This window comes from Sylvia atricapilla, chromosome 9 (genome assembly GCF_009819655.1).
Source record: "Sylvia atricapilla isolate bSylAtr1 chromosome 9, bSylAtr1.pri, whole genome shotgun sequence".
NCBI lineage: Eukaryota > Metazoa > Chordata > Aves > Passeriformes > Sylviidae > Sylvia > Sylvia atricapilla.
This window is the reverse complement of record NC_089148.1, coordinates 24,652,820-24,678,705: the sequence shown is the minus strand read 5'-3', so window position 1 is coordinate 24,678,705 and position 25,886 is coordinate 24,652,820. Positions and strand designations below refer to the sequence as shown.

Here is a 25,886-nt window from a genome sequence, read left to right as displayed (position 1 = left end):
TTACAAAACGGGGATTGTTCATTTTCTGCCTCCTCTGGGATTTAATGGCAGGCCTTGCTCCATCCTTATAAAATCCTGTCATTCCAGAATAAAATAAAATAAAATAAAATAAAATAAAATAAAATAAAAAAATTAAATAGAATGAAATAAAATAAAATAAAATAAATAAAAACCAGAACAAAATAGAATAAAATAGAATTAAAAAATAGAAAAAAATAGAATAAAATAATACAATATAAAAGAAACAAAATAAATAGAATAAAATAAAATAAAACAAAACAGAATAAATAAACCAAAATAGAATAAAAATCCAAAATAGAATAAAAGGAAGTAAAATAATTTTTAAAAAAACACTAAAAAAAAAAATCTATGAAATGGAGAGGACTCCCAGATCTTTCCTCACCTATGGAATCTGGCAGCTGCTGCAGCATGTTGGATGAGAGGAGGAGATCCTCCAGCCCCTCACAGCCCGAGATGTCCAGGTCGACCGTCTCGATCCTGTTTTTGGACACATCCAGGTACACGAGCTGTTTTAACTTCCCTATAGACTTAATAGCACGTGAGACAGAGTTACTTGAGCAGATAGAGCTGTTAATTAGAGCGTTAATTAGAGACAGACACACAAATCCAGCTGATGTGGGGTTATCTCAGCACCCTTCGGGTTGTGGCTCTGCCCATGGCAGGGGTGGGCTCAGCCTCAAAAGAGCAAAAATTAATTAACCCTCCCCCCTTCCCCAAGTTAATTAATGTGCTCCAAATTCATTAAATCCGCTGGAATTGGGCATTCCTGGGCATGCAGCTGATTTATTTCTCCACCTGGACACAGATCCAAGGGATATTCCCAATTCCCACCTCCCACCAAGGTGGGTGGAGCTTTTCTGCGTTGAACCATCCCATAACTTTTATAATAATGAGTTAATTAATTAATCCGTGTCTCTCTGCACCCACCCAAGGAAATGCACGTGCACTGTGTTCCCTGCCAGGCAAAAAACAGATCACCCCAAAAACCTCCCTGAAATAAATGTCCATACCCCAGGTAGCACTTGCAAGGAATTGTTGTCCATCCACAACTCCCTTAGGTTCTGGATTTGTTCAAGGACCTCAGGCTAAGAAAAAGAATAAAATAATTATGGGCAGCTGAATAAAGCAGTATTCCTTGAGTTAAATAAAATTAAAAAAATTTAAAGCTTTCCCTCTTCTCTTCCCTTTGGTATTTTATAACCCACCTCAGGCAGAGGAGAACATTCTCTCCATGTGGTTTAACCACTGCTGCTCTTCATCAGAAAGTGTAGAATTTAAGAACTTTTTTTTTTTGCAAAAGGAACCCAAAGGACACGTCCTTGGGAGGTTTAATCCCCACACAGCTGAGGGTGGGAATGCCCAGGAGAAAACGGGCACTGATAAAATCAACTTTCAAAATCAAACTTCAAAATCAAACTTTCATCTGGTTGATTCTTTTCAGCACTGTCAGTGAGAGGAGCTAAAAAAGGCAATTCCTCAAACTGCTCCTCGATCCTCTTACAGCTGTGAAATCCCAGAATTACCACTCTGGGTCCCAAATATTCCCAGGTTTCCTCAGCAGTGTTTTTGCCTTTCCTACGAAACACTTTCCACAGCAAACCAACACTCGGAATTTGCCTTCGCCCTCTCAAGTTGTAGAGTTGTTTTTTTTTTTTTTTTTTTTTTCCAAAGCCTGTCAAAACTTGGTTATAAATGTTCCATGAAATATTCCATGAAATATTCCATGAAATATTCCATGAAATATTGCATTCAAAAGCAGGGTCCTGCTTTTGGAAGCAGTGCAATTGCCCTGGAATTATTCCAAACCAGGCAGAAACAAGTGGACCTTCAGACCCCAAGAGAGACCTGGAGTTATCCCTCCTGCTCTGGTTGGGAATGTTGCCATTCCCAGAAAAAATAATCTGATTTTCCACTTGCCCAGGGAATTGTAGGAGAAGCTCCTGGTGCCTCATCAGATAAGAACAAAGCTGATGAGCAGGAGAACTCAGTCCTTGTTTTCAGCATCTTCACATAATGAGTTCCTATTAAAATGGAGTGACGAGCCTTTTAAAGCTGATTTATTTTGCCTCAGTTAATTCCATTGAAATTCTGCTGTCCTGCAATGATTAAACCCACTTCTCGTTTCCAGGCTCAATTGATTAACGGTCATTTGATACTATTTGTTCCTGTGCTGATTAATGTTTCTTTATCCCTCTGGAGGTCATTATGGGTAATCATAATTTCCCCTCTCAACTTTAATTTGCTTTTCAATCCCTCTCATTTAGAGACACCTTTCCTCAAGGCCTGTTCCTGGGCTCCACAGAGCACGCTTTGATGGGGGATTCCTTGGATTGTAAATTCCCAGGACGATGGAATTTCCCATTGTTGTGGAGCACCTTGGAATATTCCACATTATGGCACATGGTGACCCAGATGAGATCTCGTGGATGGGGTTAAAGTGTTAAAGTGCCGTTAAAAGGTGTTAAAGTGCCATTGAAACCTGATTTCTCTCTGCTAGAAATGCTTTGTTTTGGGCCTGTTTGGGGAATATTCTCATTTTCCCCATAGGCTGTGGAATTGTGTTCCCACAATTGGAATAGAGCAAAATGGGAATGGGAATAGGACAGAAAAGGAATAGGACAAAAAAAGGAACAGGAATAGGAATAGGAACAGGAACAGGAACAGGAACAGGAATAGGAATAGGAACAAGAATAGGGATAGGAATAGGAATAGGATAAAATACAATAGAACAGAATAAATAGGAACAGGAATAGGAACAAGAATAGGAACAGGAACAGGAATAGGAACAGGAATAGGAACAGGAACAGCAACAGGAATAGAACAGAAGCAAGGGTTACAGCGACCACCCCAGTCCAGCTCCCTGACCAATTCAGTTGGACCAAACCTTAAAGGATATTATTCAGGGAATTGTCCAAATGTCCCCAAATCCCCTTTCCAGGAGTCTGTTCTGGGGTCTGACCACTCTCTCCATACAGAAAATCTTTCTGGGATTGAGTCTTCCATGCAGACTCACAGGAATTTTGGAGAAAGTTACATTATATTTGATCCTCTTTCCTTCTCCTCTCCCTGTTCCCTTCCTGAATTTCTCCCAAAGCCTTGCTGCTGCCTGCACAACCCTGAACCTCTGGAATTGGGGGGAGAGAAGCCAAACTTGGCAAAGCTGCTGCTCCTCCTCTTCCCAGGGCCAGGTCTGACTCCCCAAAATCAGGGAGGTGCCAAATTTTGGGATTTGCTGCTGCTGGAGCCCCGTGACAGGAGCTGCCTCTCCCCTTCCTTGGTTCCATCTTGGATACAGCTGCTATTTTGGGAGCCACAATTTGCATTCCAGGGAGGCACAGAGCTCCCAGGGTTTGGGAATCCTGCTCCCAGCAGACTGGAGGAATGGAATGAGTTCATTCCACGTGCTCCTGCCTGTGGCTCCATCCTGGAAGGGCACAGCCTTTTCCAGCTCCGAGGGAAGGGCCACAACAATCCCAGGACACCAAAGGAATGAAGCTCTCCCACACCACCAACTCACCTTTCTCTAATAAAAAGGAAATTTCTATGGAAACCCAAATCAGATTTTCAGAATTTGTGAGAATGGGACCTTTAAATCCCTTTTTTCCAGGTGGGAGTTAAGGCAGCACCACTTTTCCTACAACATTCCTGCCCATTCCTGCTGTTCCTTGGCCTCTTGGCCCATTTGGCTCCTGGAATTTAATCCCAGTCCCTACATTTTTGGAGCAGCTGCCTGAAAAATGAGTTAACTTTGGAATTCTGGCCCCAACAGGAGGATGGGGCCACCCCTCTCCTCATCTGTCACTCGTCACTGCCAGATAAATTTATGGAATTTTGTCCAATTCTTCTCAAACACCCCAAATCCAAACCACCCCCAGAAAGATGCTCTGAACTCGGGAAGGATTTAATTCCTCCAATTAAAATTCCAAGCAGCACTCCTGAAAATTTCCCTCTATTTATCCACGCCAAAGATTTTAATTAAAAATCGGAGTTAAATCCTCTCTTTTTTTCCTCCTGCATGGAATAAATGAGCAGCCTGGAACAGGGGTGGGAGCAGCTCCGTAAAACAGATGTAGAGACTTTTCTACAGCTTTTTTTTAGCACCAGGTGACATTTCAGGGCTTGTTTGAAGTGGAGTTATCTCCGTTTTAACTAAAGCTACAGGAAATATTCGCTTGTAGGACTGTAATCCCCGATCCTGTTCTTCCCATGGCTCCCACTTCCTGTGAAAATTCCCAAAAGATTTAAATCTCAAGGAAATTAATCTCAGATCCTGGGGATGAGTTAGGGAGAGAAACTCCTTTGGGAGTCCAAAATTGAGCTTTGTTGGAATTATGGAATCCCAGGTAGGTTTGGGTTGGAGGGAAACCTGATCCTTGCCAATGATCCCACAAATGATCCCTGCCAATGATCCCGCAAAACCTTCCCAGGAAAAGTTTAATGCTCCATGGACAGAGCATCCAAACAAACCCCTCCAGGTTTTCCCCACTAAAAAGTGCATTTCTTACCAGCTCAGAGAACTCGTTATTGCCCAGATCCAGCCTCTCCAGCTGAGTCAGTTTGTGCATTGACCTGGAACAGAGGAGGAAAGAGACCAAAAAGGAGATTTTAAACTTGCAAAGCGTCAGCCAGATTTTTGGTGGGGTAAAAATTAAGCTGCACTGATACCCTGATGGGAGAAGAGAAGAGAAGAGAAGAGGAGAGAAGAGGAGAGAAGGGAAGGGAAGGGAAGGGAAGGGAAGGGAAGGGAAGGGAAGGGAAGGGAAGGGAAGGGAAGGGAAGGGAAGGGAAGGGAAGGGAAGGGAAGGGAAGGGAAGGGAAGGGAAGGGAAGGGAAGGGAAGGGAAGGGAAGGGAAGGGAAGGGAAGGGAAGGGAAGGGAAGGGAAGGGAAGGGAAGGGAAGGGAAGGGAAGGAAAGGAAAGGAAAGGATGGCACCAGTTGGGTGCTGATGCAAATGCCAACAATATATTCCATCCATCCTATATTCCATCCATGAACTGAGATTATTGAACTCAAAAGCCAGCAACAGTTATTTTCATATAAAAAAATTTACAATATCCTGTTAGATTTTTTGCATGTTTGCTCAGGGAAAATGCCCCATGTTATATCAGTAAGTGATTGAGATGAAATCTAACAGAAATTGTGGCTTTTTGAGAGAGATTCATGCATTTGCTGTGTTTTTTTCTAAACCCCTAGAAAGTGTTTGGACTCTTGAGCCAGGTCCCCTGCTCTGAAATTCAGATTTAATCAAGTTCAAAGTTAATAATTCAATTTCTGCCTTTGTTTTTGTGAACAAAACCAGAGCAGGGTCTTATCCCAGGTGCAGAATTTCTCCTGATAAACCAAAGTGAACCCAACACCAGACTGGGTTTGCTGAAAAAAAGGGGATTAAAAAGAATTAAATCATTCGACATGAACTGCACCAGGCAGTTCAGAGGCCTCCCGAGGTGATCAGACCCTAATTTAAAAAAAAAAAAAAAAATTAGCGTAGCCTTAATTGCTGAGATCTAAAATATCAACCACTTTATCTCTGCAATTTGTACCAGAGGGAAAAGTTGATTATTGTTAAAAGGCTGTGGCTGAAAAGCAGAGTCCTGGTTTAGCATCTCAGTCTGGCTGTGCTGAGAGCACTGCTGCAGTTTTATTGCCAGCAAATTTCCCTTTTCCTTGGTTGAAACAGGGAAATAAACTCCAAAAAACCAGGAATTCACCTCCATGGGAGCAGGAAAATAAACTCCTCAAAAAAAGGAAATAAACTCCCCAGGAATAGAAAATAAACTGCAGAAAACTGGGGAATAAACTCCACAGAAACACAAAAATAAACTGCACAGAAATAGGAAAATAAGCTCCACAGAAATTGGAAATAAACACCACAAAACCAGGAAATAAACTCCATGGGAGCAGGAAAATAAACTCCACAAAAATAGAAACATAAACTCCACAGAAATAGAAAATAAACTCCCCAGAAATAGGAAATAAACTCTACAGAAATAAGAAATAAAACTCTACAGAAATAGGAAATAAACTCTACAGGAATAGGAAATAAACTCCATGGAAACATGGAAATAATTCCATGGATATAGGAAATAAACACCACAAAAACCAGGGGAATAAACCCCAGAGAAACAGGGAATAAACTCCACAGAAATAGGAAATAAACTCCATAAAAGCAGGAAATAAACCCCACAGGAACAGGGAAATAAACCCCACAAAATCAGGGAAACAAACTCCACTGAAAGGCATCACAATATCTTATTATAGCAAATATTTTAATTATTACACACATTATTTATCATCTGTATGATATATATTTTAATATTTTAGATATCTCTAGTCTATCTTTTTAATCATTAAATCCTGAAACTTTTCAGAGATTAAATACACTCAAAAATTGGTAAAACCTTTGTCTTTCACTCTAAATTCTTTTGAACACAACTTTAAAAGCTTGTGGCTTTCTACTGTAAATTCAGCTCCAAAATGCAACTTTTAGCCATCTTTTGTGTCATTTCTGCAGCCAAATAAACAATTCCAGAAGCTGAAATTGATGTGGGGGCAGATGAATTTCAGGGAGCTTGAAGAGTCCATCAAAAGAAAAAAAAAACAAACCCCCAAAAAACCGAAGCTCTGCCAAATGTTCCCAATGGAAAATTAGATTTTTTTCCATTAGCTGCTGATATTTTTATCTCTCTCCTATAATGACTTATATTTTCCTTATGGAAAGCTTTGTCACAAGGGTGTTTTTTTGGTTGTTTTTGTTTTTTTTTTTTTTCCGTGGGGTTGTTTTCTAGAGGTGGATCAGGAAGGGAGCAATTATGAGTAATGCTCAATTAAATATTCACGCCTCAAACGATGCCATGGGGAGAATTAACGCGGCAGCCAAAGATTTCCCACAAATCTTGACTGGGATCCCATTTGGAGCTTTCTCTCCACTCATGAGTGACTCCATTCAGGAGATTTTTTGGGCTCTGAGGGTGGAATTCCCACGAGGTTCCGAATAAATTGGATTTTTTTTTTTTTTCCAAATGATTTTTCTTGTGCTTTTTAAAAAAAAAAGACTGCAGAGGCACGGAAATCAGCAGAGAAACTACGGGATACTTGGGAAAAAAATTACCATTTTAAACCATTTCCACTCCATAAATTATAACTCACATGATGCAGTTCAGGGGTATTAATTACAATTCCTCCTAATCACATTAATGGCTTAATTTAACTTTCTCAAGTCCTTGAGAATTGGCTTTGCTGCCTCATTTAGAAGCCATTTATTTTTAATTTTTGTTGCCAGCAAATTTCACTTTTTTCCTTTTCCAGGACAGGGAAATAAACCACGCAAAACAGGGAAATAAACTGCACAGAAACAGGGAAATAAACTCCAAAGAAACAGGAGGAAAATTCCACAAGAAAAGAAAAATAAACTCCAAAGAAACAGGAGGAAAATTCCACAGGAAAAGGGAAATAAACTCCACAACTCATTATTAATTTTTATCATAAACTCTTCGAATAACCAGGAGAATCCTCTGGTTTGGGCCACGGAGAAAATTCCTCAAATAATAAAATGATGGAATTGTGAAGGTTGGAAAAGCTCTTTGAGGCCATGGTCATCACTAATCCATGTCCCCAAATGCCATATCCAAAAGTTTTTTTTTTTAATCACTTCCAGGGTTGAGACTCCGCCAAGTTCTTAAATGAATATCAAATTATAATATCCAGTTAATTGGGTTATTTAACAGCATTGGGGATCTCTGTCCCTGCTGCCTTGAGAAACTCGAGTTTCCCATAATAAAAATTGACTAAAAATAACCAAAGTTTCATCGGGATATACAAGACATGATTCTTATTAGAAACCTTTATATTTATGTATTATTCAACTCCCTAAAGAATTCATCACACTCTTCTGCATTAATTCTGCACGGAATGAACAAACAGAAACCTGAGAGACTGAAAATGCACTTTTCGCCCTGTTTTCCCCTTCATTTTGCCAGAACAGGAGAATATCTGATTTAAGGTGTTGGATAATCCCCAGGTTTGATGGGAGTTAAGGAATATCTGATGGCTCAAGGTTGGCTCCATCAGCCAAACCCAAAACCAGCAGTGAAGGCATTTGAGTTCCTTATTTCAGTTGTTTTATTATATATTTAATATTCAGATGTTATATTTTATTATATATTTTATGGTATTTTATTTAGATTTTAGTAATATTTTAATATTATTTTAAAAATTTAAATATACTTTAATTATATTTTAAATATTATTTTAATATTTTAATTGTAGTTTATATTATATTTTAAAATATTTTTATTATATTTTTATTTGTATTATATTATATTTTATTTTAATTCCTCCTCCTATGGTGTGAGCACAGCTCAAACCCGGCTTCATTCCCAAATAAAACCAGGAAAAGAAATTTGGGCTGGAAAGTGCCAGGACTCGATAACAACCTGCATTTTCCTTGAGGAGTGGGCAGGAGAACTGGACTATCCCTCTGGAATTACAGGAATTTGGGAGGATTCAGGAGCAATCACTGATTTTTAGGAATTGAAGCCGTCGAGGAAAAACCAAATTTTGCACCAGGAGCCACTTCCCACAAACTGGGGCAGCAGAACAGGGGCGGAGCGTGACCAAAGCTGATCCCATTAGGGGATCCCAGTGGGAATTTCGAGTGTGTTCAGCTCCAGGGGCTGGGAGGAGCCCGAGGATTTGTGGATAATTAGGAACAAGAGGAGAGTGAGTTTGGAGGATTCTCCACGATTATGGATGTTCTCTCCTCCCACCACTTGGGGCCACCGAGTTTGGCCCTGAAATTCAGCATTCCTAATGGGATGTCTGGTCCTCTGGAAAAGCATCCCAGAATTCCATGGAGAAGACCTTAAAGTGAGACATCAGCTCCTCTGGAAAAGAATCCTAGAATTCTGTGGAGAAGACCTTAAAGCTCATCTGGTCCATGGAAAGTGTCGCTGTCCATGGGATTAGATGGGATTTAAGCTCCCTCCCGACAGAAACCAGTCTGGAATTCTGGGATTTTACGAAGTATAATTAAATCAGTTTTCCAGACAACTTTAAAAATAGGAAACCCCTTTTCTCCTAAAGCAAAAAAAAAACCATCGGAAAACCCTTTATTTTCCTAAAGCAAAACAATGGGAAAAACCTTTTTCCCTAAAGCAAGACCAAGAGAAAACCCTTTTTTTCCCCAAAGCAAGACAATGGGAAAACCCTTTTTTTTCCCTTAAAGCAAAGCCATGGGAAACCCTTTTTTTTTTTTTCCCTAAACCAAAACAATGGGATGCATTTTCCAGCCTCTGAACGGATTCAACTCCATAACCCCCCAAGGGAAACCACGTAGTAGCAGCTGCTGATTCAAATATTGGCTATATTTTAATAAGGTGGAGTAGTAGAAGCTGAAGGGGAGGGGGATGTGAGAGCTCCCAAAGCCAGGCAGAGCTGCTATTTGAGGAAAACAGGGCACCAGGAACACTGCAAAGGTTTGGAAACCCAAAAAGTGTGTCCAACACTTCCCATCTTCATCAGAAACTCGGGAGAAAGTGGAGCAGCATCTCAAAAAATAGCAGGAGAAAGCAAAGATTTTTTTTTTTTTTCCTCCTAAATTTAGTCCCTTCTCCCTCCCAGGATAAATTCTCAGCTGATTTAAATTGTCTTTTCCACTGACTTCAACACACTTCCAAAAAAACCCAAAAAACCCCAAACCCTGTGATTTTTGCCAAGCAGAGCTTCCTAAATTTGGGATTTGGGAAGTGCTGAGGATGTGAGGAATGTGAATTTTATGGCAGAGATCATTGGAAGGCACAGGGAAGCTTTTGGACCACTTCAAAATTAAATGAAAGGAATTTGGAGAAAAAGGCAAAACAGAAAATTCCCACATTCCATTGCCCACGACAGGTAAAGCCAAAGAATGGCTTCCCAAGGAAAATCTGAATTTGGGCAGCAAAGGGAATGAGCAGGAATTCCCAGGAATAAAACTGAAGGGGATGAAATTTTCACATGGTTCTGGTTTTGGTACAGTCAGAGCCTAAAAGAATTAAGAATAAAACCCAGAATTAAAAAAAAAAAACCCTGTTGGTTTAGATTTAAAGGTGGTAAAAATTTTAAGGCTGAAAACTGAGCAAGAGAAAATGAGCCATTTTAAGGAAAGGAAAATAAAACTCCACCCCCTCATCATCATCATCATCATCTTCTTCTTCTTCTTCTGGTAAAGAATAATAAATAAATTCCTTTTATTCCTGACTCCAAGCAGGAGGAGAAGCACAAGGATGAAACGTTTTCAGGAGATTGCACCCACGTGGCAAAGAGAGAGCTGAGAAAATCGGATTATTTCAGGAATTTCAGCTTGAAACCCCCAGAAGAACGGAACAACCCAAACAAACGTCTGCAGAGGAGATCAAAGCGCCGAGGAGTCACACGTAGTTACATCATTTGTGATAAAATGTCCCATTTCTGGCTGATTTCAGCCCGTTTCCCCAGTTCCCCACTGAACACATTCCCTGTGAGTGCACACAAACACCGAAATATTTCCCTTAAATTCTGGTTTTTTTAGATAAATGCCATTATTTTTTAGATAAAGGTAATTATTTTTAAGCTAAAGGTCATTATTTTTAGAGAAATCGCTTTTTTTTTAGATAAATGTCTTTTTTTTTAGATACATATAATTATTTTTTCAGATAAATATCATTATTTTTAGGCCCTCCCCTACCATTCACTGTGCAATCTCTATTTTTCCTATCAGGACCTGCTCCAGCCTTTCTCATTTCCCTCGGAGCTTCCCCAAAATGAGCTCCCCCCCTTTTTTCATCCCTAAATTGATTTTTTTTTTTGGGATTTGAACATCCTCTTGGACTCCTGAGAGCATCAGGAATATTCAGGAAGCTCCCTGATTGTTTTTTTTTCCTTTTACCTCAGGAAAAATCTGGAATCTCCCCCGTGGCACCAACATTCCTTTAGCTTCAGTGACAATTCCTTGGCAGATCCATTTGGATCCATGACTCACAGCCATTATAAAATCCATTTTACACCCCTCTCAAACACTCCCATCCTTCATTCCCAGCCTAATTCCTGCCTGGAGAGCTCCTGATTTACCCCGAAATTCCCACTGGAAGTTGGGGATAAATCAGGAATGGAACAGATCCCTTAGGACGTGACTTTGCACCTCAAATCCCTAATTTTGGCTTGACTTTACACCTTAAATCCCAAACTTTGATGTGACTTTGCACCTCAAATCCCAAATTTTGACCGTGCTGCCCTCAGAACGCCACATTTTTGGGGAGCTGCAACTTCTCCTCCCCACAAATTAATCCCAAAATCCAGGAGAAATCCTGTTATCCTGTTTTTTTATATATATATTTTCCCCACACTGTGACTTGCTCCTTTGGAAACGATCCATTGGATGTGGCTTTTCCTAGCCAGGAAAACAATTCCTGCTGCCAAAAAACCCCCCAAAATTCCCAAAGATCCGCTGAAGGAGCCATGACTTTATTGGGAGTGAGTCAGAGGATGAGAACAGCAAATCCAGGGATTTTCTCATCCCTCCAGGCTCCAGTGAGTCACCAGGTCCCTGCAATCCTTCAGTTTTCCAGATGACTTTGGGAAGAAATCCCACAGAACTTTGGGAAGTCCAAGATCAAGCCAGGGCTGGACTTTACACCAAGATCTTTGAAAATTCCAGGAGATTCCAGAATTTTCCCTGAGGTAAAATAAAAAAAAAAAAAAAAACAACAACAAACCACCAAAAAAAACAAACCCCCAAAATAAAAATCAAACAAACAAACAGGGAGATTCCTGAATATTTCTGATTGCTCAGGAATTTTACCTTCTGAGTCCAGCAGAAAGTAAAAATAAAATTCAGTTTGGGAGCATCAGATCTGCTGAGCGTGAAGAGAAATGAATATTCAGGGGGTTATTCCCCAAAAAAATATAAAATTCCCCTTAGTGAGGGAATGTGCTGTGCTTTGGGAATGTTTGGCCTGAAAAATCAGGAAAATTGGTGGGATAAGGTGGTTTTTAGGAGCAGGAAATCACAGGAAAAAAAAAAATCAATATTTTTTCCCAGCAGAGTAAAAGTTCCCGAGTTAAAACCCGGTCAGAATCTCCCAAATGCTCTGAAATTTTACAGAAATTCCAGAAAAAAAAAATCCAGATTATTTTTATTTTTAAATTTTTGTTGGATAAATCAGAGCTTTCATTAAATATCTGAAATTATCTGCAACATCCAGCAGAGATTCCCAAATATTTCCAGCTGCTGGGAAGAAAAAGATCAGTGAGGATCTCTGATCAAAGCCTGCAGAGGGAAAAAATAAATTATGGATTTTATGAAAGGACTTTGTGAAAATATTTGGGCTAAACATGAATTTTCTGCAGGTTAAAAAACTTTTCTGTGGGGAAAATGGGAATATCCTGCCACGTTTTCATCATCCACAGCCGGAATTCCCTTAAATTGGTGCTTTCCCAGAAATTTTAGACCATTTTTCATCCGGTTCCTATGGATACATCTTGGAACAACCTGGATTTAGCAGGAAAGTGAGAAAATTTAGAGCTCTGATGAATACAAAACACATTCCCAAATATTGGATTTTTCCTTAAGATGTTCTTTTTTTTTTCTAAATATTTTAGAAATTTTTTTACAATCTTTTCCAAATTTTCTCAAATCCATCTTTTTTAGAGCGTGGAAGAGCTGAAAAAAAAAATCTATTTTTTTAATAATTTTGTCCAATGAAGTCTCACTTAACTTAAATAATCCTGAGCAGAAAGGACTCAACATCCTCCTGACACAGTAAAGCTCAATCTTTGAATTTGAGAATTCTGGACAGACCATAAGGGGAAAATCATTTCCTGGGGATGTTTTCAACACTTGAGGTGATTCCTTGGTGAGGAAAACGCCGCCGCATCCTCACTGGTGCTTCCCAATCTTGTTTATTTATCTTAAATTATCAGATATTTACTTTAAGGCAGCAGATATTTATCTTAAAAGGTCACATTTTGGCTTTTGAGTTACACTCAACCATTGTCCACCTTCCCTTATATCATGGAATCATTATTTTGGGGTGTTTTTTGGTTTTTCTTTTTGATAAAACCTCCTGTAGAATTTATTTTATAAATGCAAAATAAAAGAACTCGTCACCGAGACATGACCACTGCATTGCTGCCAATCCAAACATTCATCACTTTTGGAAATTCCAGGTGAATGAATGTAAAATACCCCAGCACTTACTTTGGTAGAGTTTTCAAGTGGTTTTCTCTTAACTCCAAAATCCGCAATTTGACAAGTCTGGAAACGAGAGAGAAAATAATTATCACGTTGAAAGAATCCATTAGAACAGTTTGAAATGATTTATTTTAATTTTAAGAAGTCTGTTTTGTGCAAAAAAATAAGTCAACGTCCGGTTCTTGTGGGGCTGGATCTGGCATAAAAATCAGAACCAAATAATTCCATGAAGTGTCTGCCCTTATCTGAATTTTCCTGAACAGCTCTGACATCTTTCAGGTTTTCCCAGCGATTTAAAATAAATTTTATTCATTATATGAATAATAATGAATTCATTATATTCAATATAATGAATAAAATGATAAAATTAATAATTATTTGTGTTTGCCAGCAAGGCAAACACAGGGAAAATTGGGAAGTTTGGAAGAAACAAACAAAAACCACCCCAACAAGGAAACAAGAGCAAGGTTTGCAAACTCAAGGTCCCAAAGAGATCAGAGAGGAGGGAAATAACAACAATAATAAAGAGATTGAAGTAATTTAGTTCGTATAAAACCAGCATTTGTGAAATGAAATGTTTCCTGCTAAAAGATTTGGGCTCCTAAACCTGTCCTTAATCCCAAAATGATCCAAGCCCCAGCAAGAGGAGTCCAAACCCCACACTGGGTGTTCCACCCATCCCTTCTCCTGGATATTTGGATTTTTATCTGACTCCAAGGGCAGGGATCAGGGTTATCCTGGCATTCCACACACTCCTCACACTTAGACAATTCCCTCCCTGCTGCTGTTTTGTGTTTCCCAGAGGAGCCCAGGCCCGGCCCAGGGGATGGGATAAAGCAACATTTTTATCTGCCCAGCCCAGGGTCACTCCCAAGCAGGACTTTGTCACTTTTTTTTTTTTTTTTTTTTTTTGAGAGCTGAGCTGATTTTCCTATATATAATCTATATGTAATATATAAACAAGTGAAATTAATAATAAATAAAATAAAAAAGGAAATAATAAATAAAATAATAATTAAAAATCAATAAAATCAATAATATAATAAATAAATATAAAAATAAAATTTTAAATAAATAAATACACACATAAATAAATAACAAAAAGAAATGATTGATAAAATAAACCCCAAAACCTTCACCCAGGTGGCTGCAGAGACCAGCCCCGCACTGGGCTCGGGTGAGTTCTGTGAGACCACCAAAGCTTTGCTCTGCTGATCTTTTGTCTCCTGAGCTCCTCACCCTGGGGGGACAGGAGGGGCAGAAATCCCAACAATTCCCAGTGGAATAAACTCCCCATTTCTGCCAGGGCTGTGCAGGGTCCCCCCAGCTCCTGCTGCCTGGAAATTGGGCCAATCTGATTCCCACCACCTCTGCTTTGTCCTGGTCTGACATTTCCTGGCTCTGCTCTTGCCGAGTTTATTTTTACCCTCGCTCCCCATCCCTCCTGCTCTGCTGCCTTTGGGCTCTCCTCGCTCCTTCTGCTTTCAGTGTTTCATCTCTGCTGATCCCACCCTCCCAAGCCCCCTCTTTGTGCCCTCCTGACTCCCAGCTCCTCACCCTCCTGCTCTGGTTATCAGCAGGCAGGAAAAGAAAAGTTTTCGGAGAAGAAAGTTGCAGGGAGGATGAGCCTCTCCAAGCTCTGCTTGTCCTCACTCGTATAAATGCATGTTACATTATTATTACATATTATTAATACCTATTATAAATAAATATTGTAAATGCATATTATAAATACATATTATAGATACATATTATAAAGTATTTATCTATAAATACATATTATAGATATATATTATAAGGTATATATATATAAAATTTATTAAAAATAAATATTTTTGCAAATATTAAAATGAATGCTGTATGTATAAGGTTAGAAAAACTTTATGTAAAATGCTAAAATGCTATTATAAATACATATTGTAAATACATATTATAGATATGTATTATAAAGTATTTATATATAAATACATATTATAGATATATATTATAAAGTATATATATATATAATTTATTTAAAATAAATATTTTTGCAAATATTAAAATGAATGCTGTATGTATAAGGTTAGAAAAACATTATGTAAAATGCTCCTTGTATCTAACTCAGAGAATGGTCAAAATGCTTTTTGTAGTTAGCTCAGAGAATGGTCAAAACGCTTTTTTGTAGCTGACTCAGAGAATGGTAATGGTAATCAGGAAATTCTTCACATTCTTGGATTATCCTGTCTAGATGAAGACCCCAGAACCCCAAAGGAAGAATTTGTTGCCTCTCCCTTATCAGGGAGCGATATCTGCAGGATGGAGCCACAAGGAGAAATAAACCAAGCAAAAAACCCCACCTGAACTCAAAGGAGTGTTTGAATAACGCACTGGGTCTATGAATATGCAACACGCTGGTGCATTTAAAGAAATGTTTCTGAGATGGTGAAGTGAAGGCCAAGCACCCTGATGCAAACCTTTCTTTTATTCTGCCTCCTAATTGTCTTTTTTATTAAACTTTTTAAAGTTTTACCAAGAAAATGAACTTTGTTTTTCACATCGCCCTTCCCCAGACTCCATCCCCTCACCACCGCAGCCCTGCTGACACAACACTCAGTCTCCCCACCACTCATAAAAATGGAGCTGACAATCCCAAATCTGAGTTTTTTGGTTTGGTTTCCTAAGCTTTGAGCTGGTCCCTGGGAGCCTGAGCCGGGTTCAAATGACAGCAATGTGCTGTGGTGACTCATTCTTACCTTCCAAAGTTAGCTGGAAGAAACTCCAAAAAGGCATCATTGAGATAGAGCTGGGTCAAATTTAGAAGTTGTGTGAAGCCATCTGGCAGCCTAAAAAAAACAGAGCAAACCTTAATGCTCACCCCGAGTTGCCATGGAGATAATAACAATGTATATTTAGAAGCAGAAAGGTGACTTTCTCTCTCACCTTCCTCTTCTACCCAAATTCTCCTGAAGAACTCACTTTTAACAGACATTTTTGCCCATTCCCATCTCCTCTGCATTGCTACGAACAGGAAATGCAAAGGCACATTCAGAGGACTGCAGCCTTTTCTCCCTTCTTCCTTGAGGGATTTAAACCCAAGGTGTTTCCTTCTCCTTCTCCTTCTCCTTCTCCTTCTCCTTCTCCTTCTCCTTCTCCTTCTCCTTCTCCTTCTCCTTCTCCTTCTCCTTCTCCTTCTCCTTCTCCTTCTCCTTCTCCTTCTCCTTCTCCTTCTCCTTCTCCTTCCTTTCCATCTCTTTTCTTCTCTTTTTCTTCTCTTTTTCTTCTCTTTTCCTCTTAATATTTTTTCTCCTCCTCTTTCTTTCTCTCTACATTTTTTAAACCAAAACATCAACATTTCACCCTTTCTCCCGTTCACTCTGTAAACCCTGGAGTTACAACACATCTTTTGTTGCTATTTTTGCAGGATTTTGAAAGGAATAAAACATAAGAGCTGGCAAAGCAAAGACTCACCCCTGTGTTTAGAGACTGCCCAGCAGAGAGTTCTCAAATCTCAGATAAACCCACTCTGGGGTTAAAACAATCAAAAAGAAATTCAAAAAGGTCTGGACACAAAGCCCTGAACTCTGAGCTCACGCTGAGCACATTTTGTGCCCCTGGAATGAGCCAAAGGAGCTCCTGGTACTCACTTGGACACGGGATTGACGCTGGCTTCGATGATCGTTAAACACTTACAGCACTTAATGTTTTCTGGGAAATCTTGGATTCCTAAAAAAAAAAATATATATATATATATATATTAGATACACAAGAATATTTAGTAGATCCAGGAAAATATTATCTAGTCAAAAACTATTCAGCCTGCTTTGTTCATAAATGCTTCCTTGAGGTTTTCAGCTCAGACTTCAGCTCGAGCAGGAAGGAAGCAGTTTGGAATTATCATCCCAAAGGTGATGCTTGAGCCCTAAATAAATACATAAAAAACCAAAACTATAACTCTTTTGCTAATGCTTGATTTATGTAATGTTCCAGAATTAACAGTGACATAATTTGTGCTGAGATTTGTGCCTTCATCCCTTCCCAAACTGCTTTTCTCTCACAGCATCCTCAGTCTCCACTGACAGGAAATTACCCAACATGTCTAGGAGGTCCTAAGCCTCATTTTTTTAAAAAACAAAGACCCTAAAGCTCAGAAAGCAAAGGTTTTTAGCCCCATCAATATGAAAATGCAGAACTGGGGATACACAGCAGCAAATCAATCCAAATAAATCCTGGGAATTGTTTAAATTCCCCACCCAAGAGCCCAGAGAGCTCTAAACCCCTTTGGAAGTGGGATGTTCCTGAGTGCATGGAAAACCAGCCTCACATTCCTATTCCCAGCTGAGCAGCAGCCTGTTGGAGTCCAGGGAATTCCTCTGGGTGCCCTGGGAGGCCACAGACCTCGGGCAGAGAGGTTTGGGACTCGAGCAAGAGGGTCTTGGATCTGTCCAGGGGAGTCTTGGAGCTGTCCAGGGGTGTCACAGACCCTGGCACAGAGCCCAGGAGGACACTGCCTTTGACTTCAGCCCATGGGAACGGCTTCCAACATTGAGAGAAGAATTACAAACCACAAAGGTGTGAAAACAGTAGTTTAGCTTAGTGTAGGATGAAAAATTACGTAGTTTTGAGTTTTTAGATTATAGGAACATGGGGGAAAAGATGGAGGATTTAGGGCGGTGCCCTGAGTTCTTCCTTCTTCTCCCCTGGCCTCCATCTCCTGGTGAGGGTGGCAGAAAGGAGTTTAAGGGCATTGGGTCAGAGTAGAGGTGACCCCTTTAGTACAGGTGATGGGGATTAGAACATAATTGTAAATAGGTGATATGTAATTTTCTGTATGAAGGGGCGGTGATGTCCCACTGCAGGAGGAGTCACCTCGTGTCCCCACTGCTGTTCAGATCTCGGCTGGGCACGGAGAACATTGTGAGATATGAAATTATAAACGAGAAATGGAGAAAACAAGACCTTGAAAACTCAGTTTCTTTCTTGCGACCTGGCTCAGGGCTTTCAGAGGCAAAAAAACTCTTAACCACCTTAATCTCGGGTGAAGAACCTGAGAGAAGCCCTCAGAGCACAGGATGCTGAAGAAAACTCTGTTTTTCATGGAAAAACCAGAGCAGGATTCCCACAGCTCCTCCCCCAAAAACGCCAGGCAGGAAACCCAAGGCGGGGCGCGAATTCCTTCATCACGAGGGGTACAAAACTCCATCCCCCTCCCGACTTTTTCTGGGGGGGGGCGGGGAGATGCTGAGGGTTTGGAGCTCATTTGGAGCTCATTTTGGAGCCCTCACCATTCTTGCTGATGTCGAGCTCCCGGAGGTTGACCAGGCTGGCAATGGAGGTTGGGAGGCTGGAGAGGTCGTTGTCGGGAATGCTCAGCTTCCGCAGGGCTTGGCAGTTGAACAGTTGCTGTTCATGGGGAAAAAAAAAAAAAAAAAAAAGAAGTAAAATTAATCCATTTGGGATGGTTATTGACACACCAAACAGCACAACCTCCCATTGGCCACAGCAGGATTCAGTCCTCCTGAGTGGGTTTTTTTGGGGAAGGCATCCCCACAGTTGCCAGGGATGGGACAAAGAGGTCATGAGTAGCAGGAATGTTCAAAGACAGTCAAAACCCGTCAATTCATTGCAATTAATATCTTGGAATTTTGACATAATTACAGGTAATTCGTATTTATTGAGGTGTTTCATATTTGTCATAAAAATTCCCGAATTTTTGTGCCTCCTGGTAAATGAAAATATTTGATTTCCTAATTAAATTTCACAGCAGATTTTAAAATACCATGACTGCATTCAGATTAAATAATTATCCTCAAGACCCAAAAATGTTTTGGCATCATCCAAAGGATGCTTTCTTGAAATCCCTGCCCCAAAAAGTCAGGACTCAATTCTAATTCTTCCATCAAATCCCAATTTTCTAAAAGCGGATTCCCAGTTTTCGCCAGGAATTCCTTTGGGAGCCAAGGAAGGCTCAGAACTCATTCTGACCCCACCTGGACACACCCAAGGCTTTGGAAGCGCTGGAGGGAGAAGCCAAATTAAAAATCTTCCCCTTGGAATGATTTTATGAAGTGCTGATCCACCAGAAGGAGTATGAAACATAGAATGTGGGAATGAGGTCCCAAAATTGGGGTTTTTTTCACCCACTGGACTTCTAACAGATATTTTTCTCAGTTTCCAGAGCTCCCTGCCCATCAGGATTTTCTTGGAATCATCATTCCCTCTGTCCATGCACGACTTTAATTCCTCTCAGACCAAATCTAAGTGATGCTACTGAGCTCAGAGTTATAAAATCAGGGTTTTGTTCTGCACCTCTGGGGAGAATTCCATCCCACTCATGTTTTTCTGGATGCTGATTCCAATGACTCCACTCTCATCCAGATCAATTTTCCCTTTATTAGTCATCAATTCATTTGACTCATACAAAGAAAGGATTTTTTGCAGCAGGAGAATGAAGTCAAAGGCAAAGAGAATAAAAAGACTTGGCTGGGTTTAGCCAAAAAAGAGAGTAAGAAACATAAAACCATCTTGTAAATCCTTAAAACAACAGAGAGGTACAAGAAACGAAGAATTAAAAAGCAGCAGGAAAAGAATCATCATTATGATACCTAAAATGGAAAGTAAAAACAAAAATAAAATCGAGCAGAATGAGTTTAAAGAATAATTTCAATAAATATAATAATAAAATAGTTTACTGGGTTCTAGAGCATCACGTGAAACTAAAGTAGAGCTTGATTTAACTGTGTTTTTTCCTCAGTAAATAATAAAACATGATCAAGGGTTTTGATTAAAAATAATTTTGTAATATCAAGGACACAGAATATTTGGCAAAAAAACCCCAACAAAACACCCAGAAAATAGCCAGAAATTTCCTCTGGAAGAAATTACTTGAAATCACATTTAAAGAGGGAGGAGAGAATGGTAGAATTTAATGTATAACACAAAAGTTCATGTTAAGTAATACAGTGCCAGTTTCACAGGGGAAAAAAAAAAAGGCATTTTCTCTCCTGAAATATTAATTCAGTGATGAAAAAAACCCCCACCAAACCCCTTGAGCTCTGCAGCAAAAACACCTCGAGCAGAAAATTTGATAAAGGAATTATTTCAGCTGTTGAATTCCTGGTAACAATTAATAAAGGCTTAAGACAAAAACCCGATGAGTGCTATTAACACTGCCATTAATCTTCTCTTCCACATGGCCAAGATTACGTTAAACTCGATTTACTCCAAATTGAAATGATCACCTTCATCCCATTTTTAGCTTTTTGGACCTCTTCCCTTTGGTCCTCATTTTTTTTTTTTTTTTTCCATACGGAATTCTGTCTTCTTGCTCTGACGTATTTGTTTTCCATCAAGTCTGGAACACTTGAATAATTTCAAGAGGCCCAACCCAAATATCCCCCAAATCCCTCCCTAAATGAGAGACTTCCAATATTCCTCAGTAGCAGAAGGAAAAGAAAGGGAGTTATTAATTACTGTTATTATTATTATTATTATTATTAGGAGGAGGAGGAGGAGAAAAAAAGAAAGAGGAGAAGAAGGAGAAGGAGAAGGAGAAGGAGAAGGAGAAGGAGAAGGAGAAGGAGAAGGAGAAGGAGAAGGAGAAGGAGAAGGAGAAGGAGAAGGAGAAGGAGAAGGAGAAGGAAGAGAAGAGACCTCTGGGCATCCTGAGCAGGTTTTCCCCAGGATCCATTTGAGATTTTGGGGGACAGAACCCAGCTGGTTCTGTGCTGTGCCTCCAGGAGAGCTCAGGCAGCTCTCCACAGCATTTTTTTCCATGAAAATAATGGGATTTTGGCTGCCCTGCCCCACCATCTGTGCAGAATTCCTCCACGGAGTGAGACCTCTCCAGCAATGAACCATCACATCCCAGCACAGCAACCCCACGGCATGGAAAAAACCCCATTTTGTTACTCTTGTAAATGGAATTTTTACAAAGCCTCTGTGCAGCACAAATGGGAAATTTGCTGTGAGGTAATGGAGGCTGGAGCAATGTTTAATTAAAGATTTGTAAGCATCTTTTATTATTGTGGACAAAAATTCCATTAAGGCCTGGATCCCATCCCTTCACGCTTCATTATGGAGCCAGCACCTGCCATTAATTGCTTTTTCCAATTTTCCCTCTTTTGTTTCCAGGACATTTTGGTTAAGGGAACTTTTAATTCCTTATAGGAAGCACTGATCAGCAGGAGAACGGGCTGGAAGATTCCAGAAGAGGAGTTTTACACGGGAAGGGTGACTTGGATGATCTCAGTTATGAAACTCCTGCTTGGATGGTTGGCATTTCCCAGGAATATCCCACAGGGGTAAGGGGCTGATCCTGACACAGGGGACAGTTCTGGCATTCCCAAGAGTATCCCACAGGGATAAGGGGCTGATCCTGACAGAGAGGACAGCCCTGGCATTCCCAGGAATGTCTCACAGGGATAAGGGGCTGATCCTGAAGGAGAGCTTGCTTTGAAAAGCAGAGATAGAGAGGATCCAAGGGCAATGGTGGCTCCTGATCCAGGTACAGGATCCCACAGGAATCTTCACTTCCAACTGGAGAATTTTCCTGGTTTTTCCCAGTTTCAGGCTCCGAGCTGCCCCATTTCTGTGCTGTAACAAGAAGCAGGAGACCAGACCCTACTGTCCCTGCCCTAAGATTCCTTTACTTGTGAGTGTTTGCAATTTGGCGGTGGAGATTCTCGCGCAGCTCCATGTAAATATTTAGAATTATCTACTTTGTTGACAAATTTCTCCTCTGGGAGGAGCCTTGTGATTGATGGTGAGGTTCACCTACGAGGTCACCTAGATGTTCACCTAGAAGATGGTGATGTTCACCTAGAAGAGGTGGCTGCCTGTGTAACCAATCTTTTGCCTTTTAATAAAGTGTATATATATGAAGTCAAAGAAATTAAAATAGAGCTTTCCTGCTTGACTTCCTGCTGCCTGCCTCGTTCTTTCGTGTCCCTAACAGCGACACCCTACTCCTCCCAATCCATTCCCAATCCCAGGGGACATCCCTGGAGTCCCCCTGTCCCCAGGAGCTCCAGCACTCACAGAGCCGCGCACACATCCCACTCCTCAGCTTTTCCCTGGCACCCCAGTGGGACGTGGATTACCTTGGGAAGCTCCTCAATCTGGTTGGCATCGAGGTAAAGCTCCTCCAGGGTCCTCTCAAAGTTGAAGACCTCCTTTGGCACCTGCTGCAGGCCACAGTGGGAATAATCCAGCACGGAGACGATCTCCTCCTCGCCGCGGAAACACCGGCACGGCACCAGGCGCCCGATCAGCTTCCTTTTGCTGGTCATCTCCAAGCAGCATACTGAGGGGGAAAAGAGAGGGAAAAGATGGGATTCTGACACCAGCAGCAGTCTGGGGGAATGTTTTTGGGAATTATTCTCCAGCCTGTAGTTTGTTAAAAGATGTTTTTACCGAGGGATATCCGGAGCGTGCACTGTGCGGGGTTTGTGGCACTTTTCTGGAGGGAAAAGGTGGGATTTGGAGTGGGAGGAGAAAACCTGGACCCTGCAGCTTTTCCCCACTCTGGGATGGAAGGGAACACACCAAGCCCAGACACAAGCCCGGTTTTAATGGGAAAATGAGCCACGGGAGCCACAAAATCCAAACACATCCATGGAAGTGTGGAGCCAAGGCCCAGGGACTCAGGCCAGGGATCCATGGGAAGGTGTTCTTATTTAAGAGATCTAAACTGACCAATGGTGGTCATGCACGAAAACAAAGTCTATGAAAAGCAAGAATGGCGAAAGCAAAGGTTGTGGTTTGTCAGATTAAACCCTTTTGTGACCCAGAGATGGGGCAGCTGAGAGACGTTTTAAAAACTTTTTATTCCATTTTCAGTCTCATGTGAAGGGTGAGACAATACAAGTGTTATAATTCACACCATCGCAATCAGAAGCCAAACTATTTCCTAATTACAATCCATTATAAACGTTTTTTGGCCTATCAGCTTTTGCCACTCAATGCTGCAAATGTTTAAAGCCAATCACCTAAAATCACCCCTCATGGGTCCTGCTACAATGCACCTTTCAGGGTTTTATTTCTCAAAAATATCCAGTCTGATTTGCAAGGCCATCATTTTAAAATTGTTTCCAGTTCCATTTCTCTCTCAGCAACGTCTGTCCTATCCCATGGCATTTCCAAATCAGCATTTCTTATCTCCGAGTTTGCACACAGAGACTGTGTGAGCCTTCTGCCAGGCTTTGAGAACCCTCTACAAATCCATTTCTACAAATCCATTTCCCACCGTGGTCACTTCAGGGGACTGTAGGAGAGGTAATTAGAACAAGATGCCAAACGATTAACGGGACTACCCAAAGGAAACCCAAATTAGTGTTTCAACAACTCCTGCAGATGAGCACCGAGGAATTTGTAATCATTTGGATGAACTGGACTGTTATCAAATGGATGAATTGGAGTGAATCAGAGTTGTGTCTGATTCCTGTGGGAAATGGGAGTTTTCCCTGGATTCCCCCCAGCAGCAGAGCTCCTCATGGGCTCCTGCAGCAGCTGAGGAGAGCAGGAATGGAATCCTAGGCTCCAGAGCAATCCCAAACCATTCCTGCTCCTCCCATGCCTCCACGCTCTGCTGGAAGCTCCAGGAGGGGAAATTCAGCAAAGCTGAGCGGATTTTGCTAAAATTTAGCTAAAAGGTTTAGCAAAATCCATTCCTTCTCTTGCGCTAAAATACACATCCAGGAAGTTTTCCCAAATTTCTCCCACCCTCAGCCCCAGTGATGCAGACCCTCCCTCACTCAGTGAGGAACTTTACTCAGGGCCCTACTCCTTGGAACAAAAACACTTTGGCAACACCCCAAAAGCAGATTTGGAACAGGTGAAGCAGTCCCTAAAATCCATCCTGGACACCTTGAAGAGTTACTTCAGCATTTTGGATAAACCAGGCTGGCCTGGAATGTTTTTACCACAAGGGCAAGGAGGGCTCAACCTTCAACTCCCATTTTCCAAACCACTTCCAAGGTTTTTGAGTTATATTTAGGAAAAAAAAAAAAAACCAACCCACTAAATTAGTCCAAATAAAGCAAAATAAAGTTAGAATGGAAGGACCTGGGCCATGATTGGAAGTAGAATTTCACACCTTGTGGGCTCGTGGTAATTAAACCTTTTATTAATTTCAGCATTATTAATTCCTACACTGGACTGATTCCAGCTTTGGCAATTACACTTTCCTTTCCCTACATTTTGTTGTCTCCTGATGTTCAGGATCCTTTCCTCGGTGCTGAGGATTGCTCATGGAGAAGGATCCGTGCAGGAGCCACCCCCTGAGTGAGCTGAGTCAGGGACACAGCAGCTCCATCCATTCTTTAATCTCTGCAAGGGATTCCTCATCCCTTTTTCCACTCCCCTGGAAACACCAGGGCTTGGTGCTTTTCCCCATTAAACAACTAAAATTCCCCACAGCTGAGTCCTGAGGTCACTGCCCCATGTCACACAGCACACAAGGAAGAGCAGGCCCTCCAAAAGAGCTCGAAAATCAGATTATTTCTTGAATAAAGACAGACAAAATGAGGAAAGCAGCAGAAAATAACCTGCTCCTTTTCAGCTCCAGCAAGCAGCTCATTATCAGCTCCTGCAGCTGATTGTCTTATAAAGAAACTCCTTCATCTGAGGCAAACAGGAGCTTTATGGGAATCAACTACAATAAAATACAATCCCTTCTCAATTCACGGATCTTTTGTGCAGGAAAACACTAATCCCTGCTCATCAGGACTCACAGGAGAAGACATTTCCCTCACCTGCTGGAAAGACAGAGAAAACTGCTGCAGCTTCACCCAGCTGGTCCATTGATGGGGTGAAACATCTCAACAAACATTCCAAAAATCGTGGAACAACAGGATGAAGGACAGAACTTTTTTCTTTTTTCATCTCAAAAGGTTTATCCTCTGCAGTGGGCTTGCATATGAGCAGATGCATCCAGAGGGCAGGGATGGGAGGGATATTGGGATATTGGGAAGGAATTCCTCCCTGGGAGGGTGGGATGGAATTCCCAGAGAAGCTGTGGCTGCCCCTGGATCCCTGGAAATGTCCAAGGCCAGGTTGGAGCAGCCTGGGAGATGCTGCTCAGGAAGTCCCAAGTCCTGAAAATCCTGAGACACTAAAGATGGGGTTCATTGGGTCACTTCCCTGTGCTGGAAATGCTTTTCTTCCTGCATTTGGTGCCTGTGGATCCAAAGGCAAAGAGCTGAAATCACGGAACCCTCTCCAGGAAAAAAAAACAGGGATGAGCATTTCTAAGCAGCCCTGGCTGCTTGGGTCACCTTTGTCACCTGCACAGGAACTGCTGGGTGACAAATCCTCCTGGTTCCAGGAGCATTTTCTTCTGTGTCTCCACAGTGTCAGGAATAAAGGAGTTGGAAGCCAGAGCTGGATCTTCCTGGAGAGGTGGAGCCATGGAATGGAGCAGAGCAGGAGGTGTGGTGAGGGATGGATGGGTTTTGGGGCAGGAATTCCTCCTTGGGAGGGTTTGAGGAAATCTCTGGGATTCCCAGAGCAGCTGTGGCTGCTCCTGGATCCCTGGAAGTGTCCAAGGCTGGAGCGATTATTTCCAGGCTGGAGCAATTTGGGCTGCTGGAAGGTCCCTGCCCGTGGCAAGGGTGGGATGATTTGGAATTTAAGATCCCTTCCAAACCCAACCATTCTGGAATTCTGGGATCTCCCGAAGAGTCAA

At 41.2% G+C, this 25,886-nt stretch overlaps 1 protein-coding gene across 1 annotated transcript in view; it reads right to left on the bottom strand.

Annotated features, from left to right (window-relative positions):
* The window catches only part of LRRC7 (leucine rich repeat containing 7), a 104,947-nt gene that overhangs the window by 37,886 nt on the left and 41,175 nt on the right, over positions 1–25,886 (bottom strand). The window contains 8 exon segments of the mRNA XM_066325311.1: positions 404–548; positions 1,032–1,106; positions 4,527–4,590; positions 13,232–13,288; positions 15,958–16,047; positions 16,849–16,927; positions 18,487–18,604; positions 22,303–22,505. Coding sequence (XP_066181408.1) covers positions 404–548; positions 1,032–1,106; positions 4,527–4,590; positions 13,232–13,288; positions 15,958–16,047; positions 16,849–16,927; positions 18,487–18,604; positions 22,303–22,505 — 831 coding nt within the window.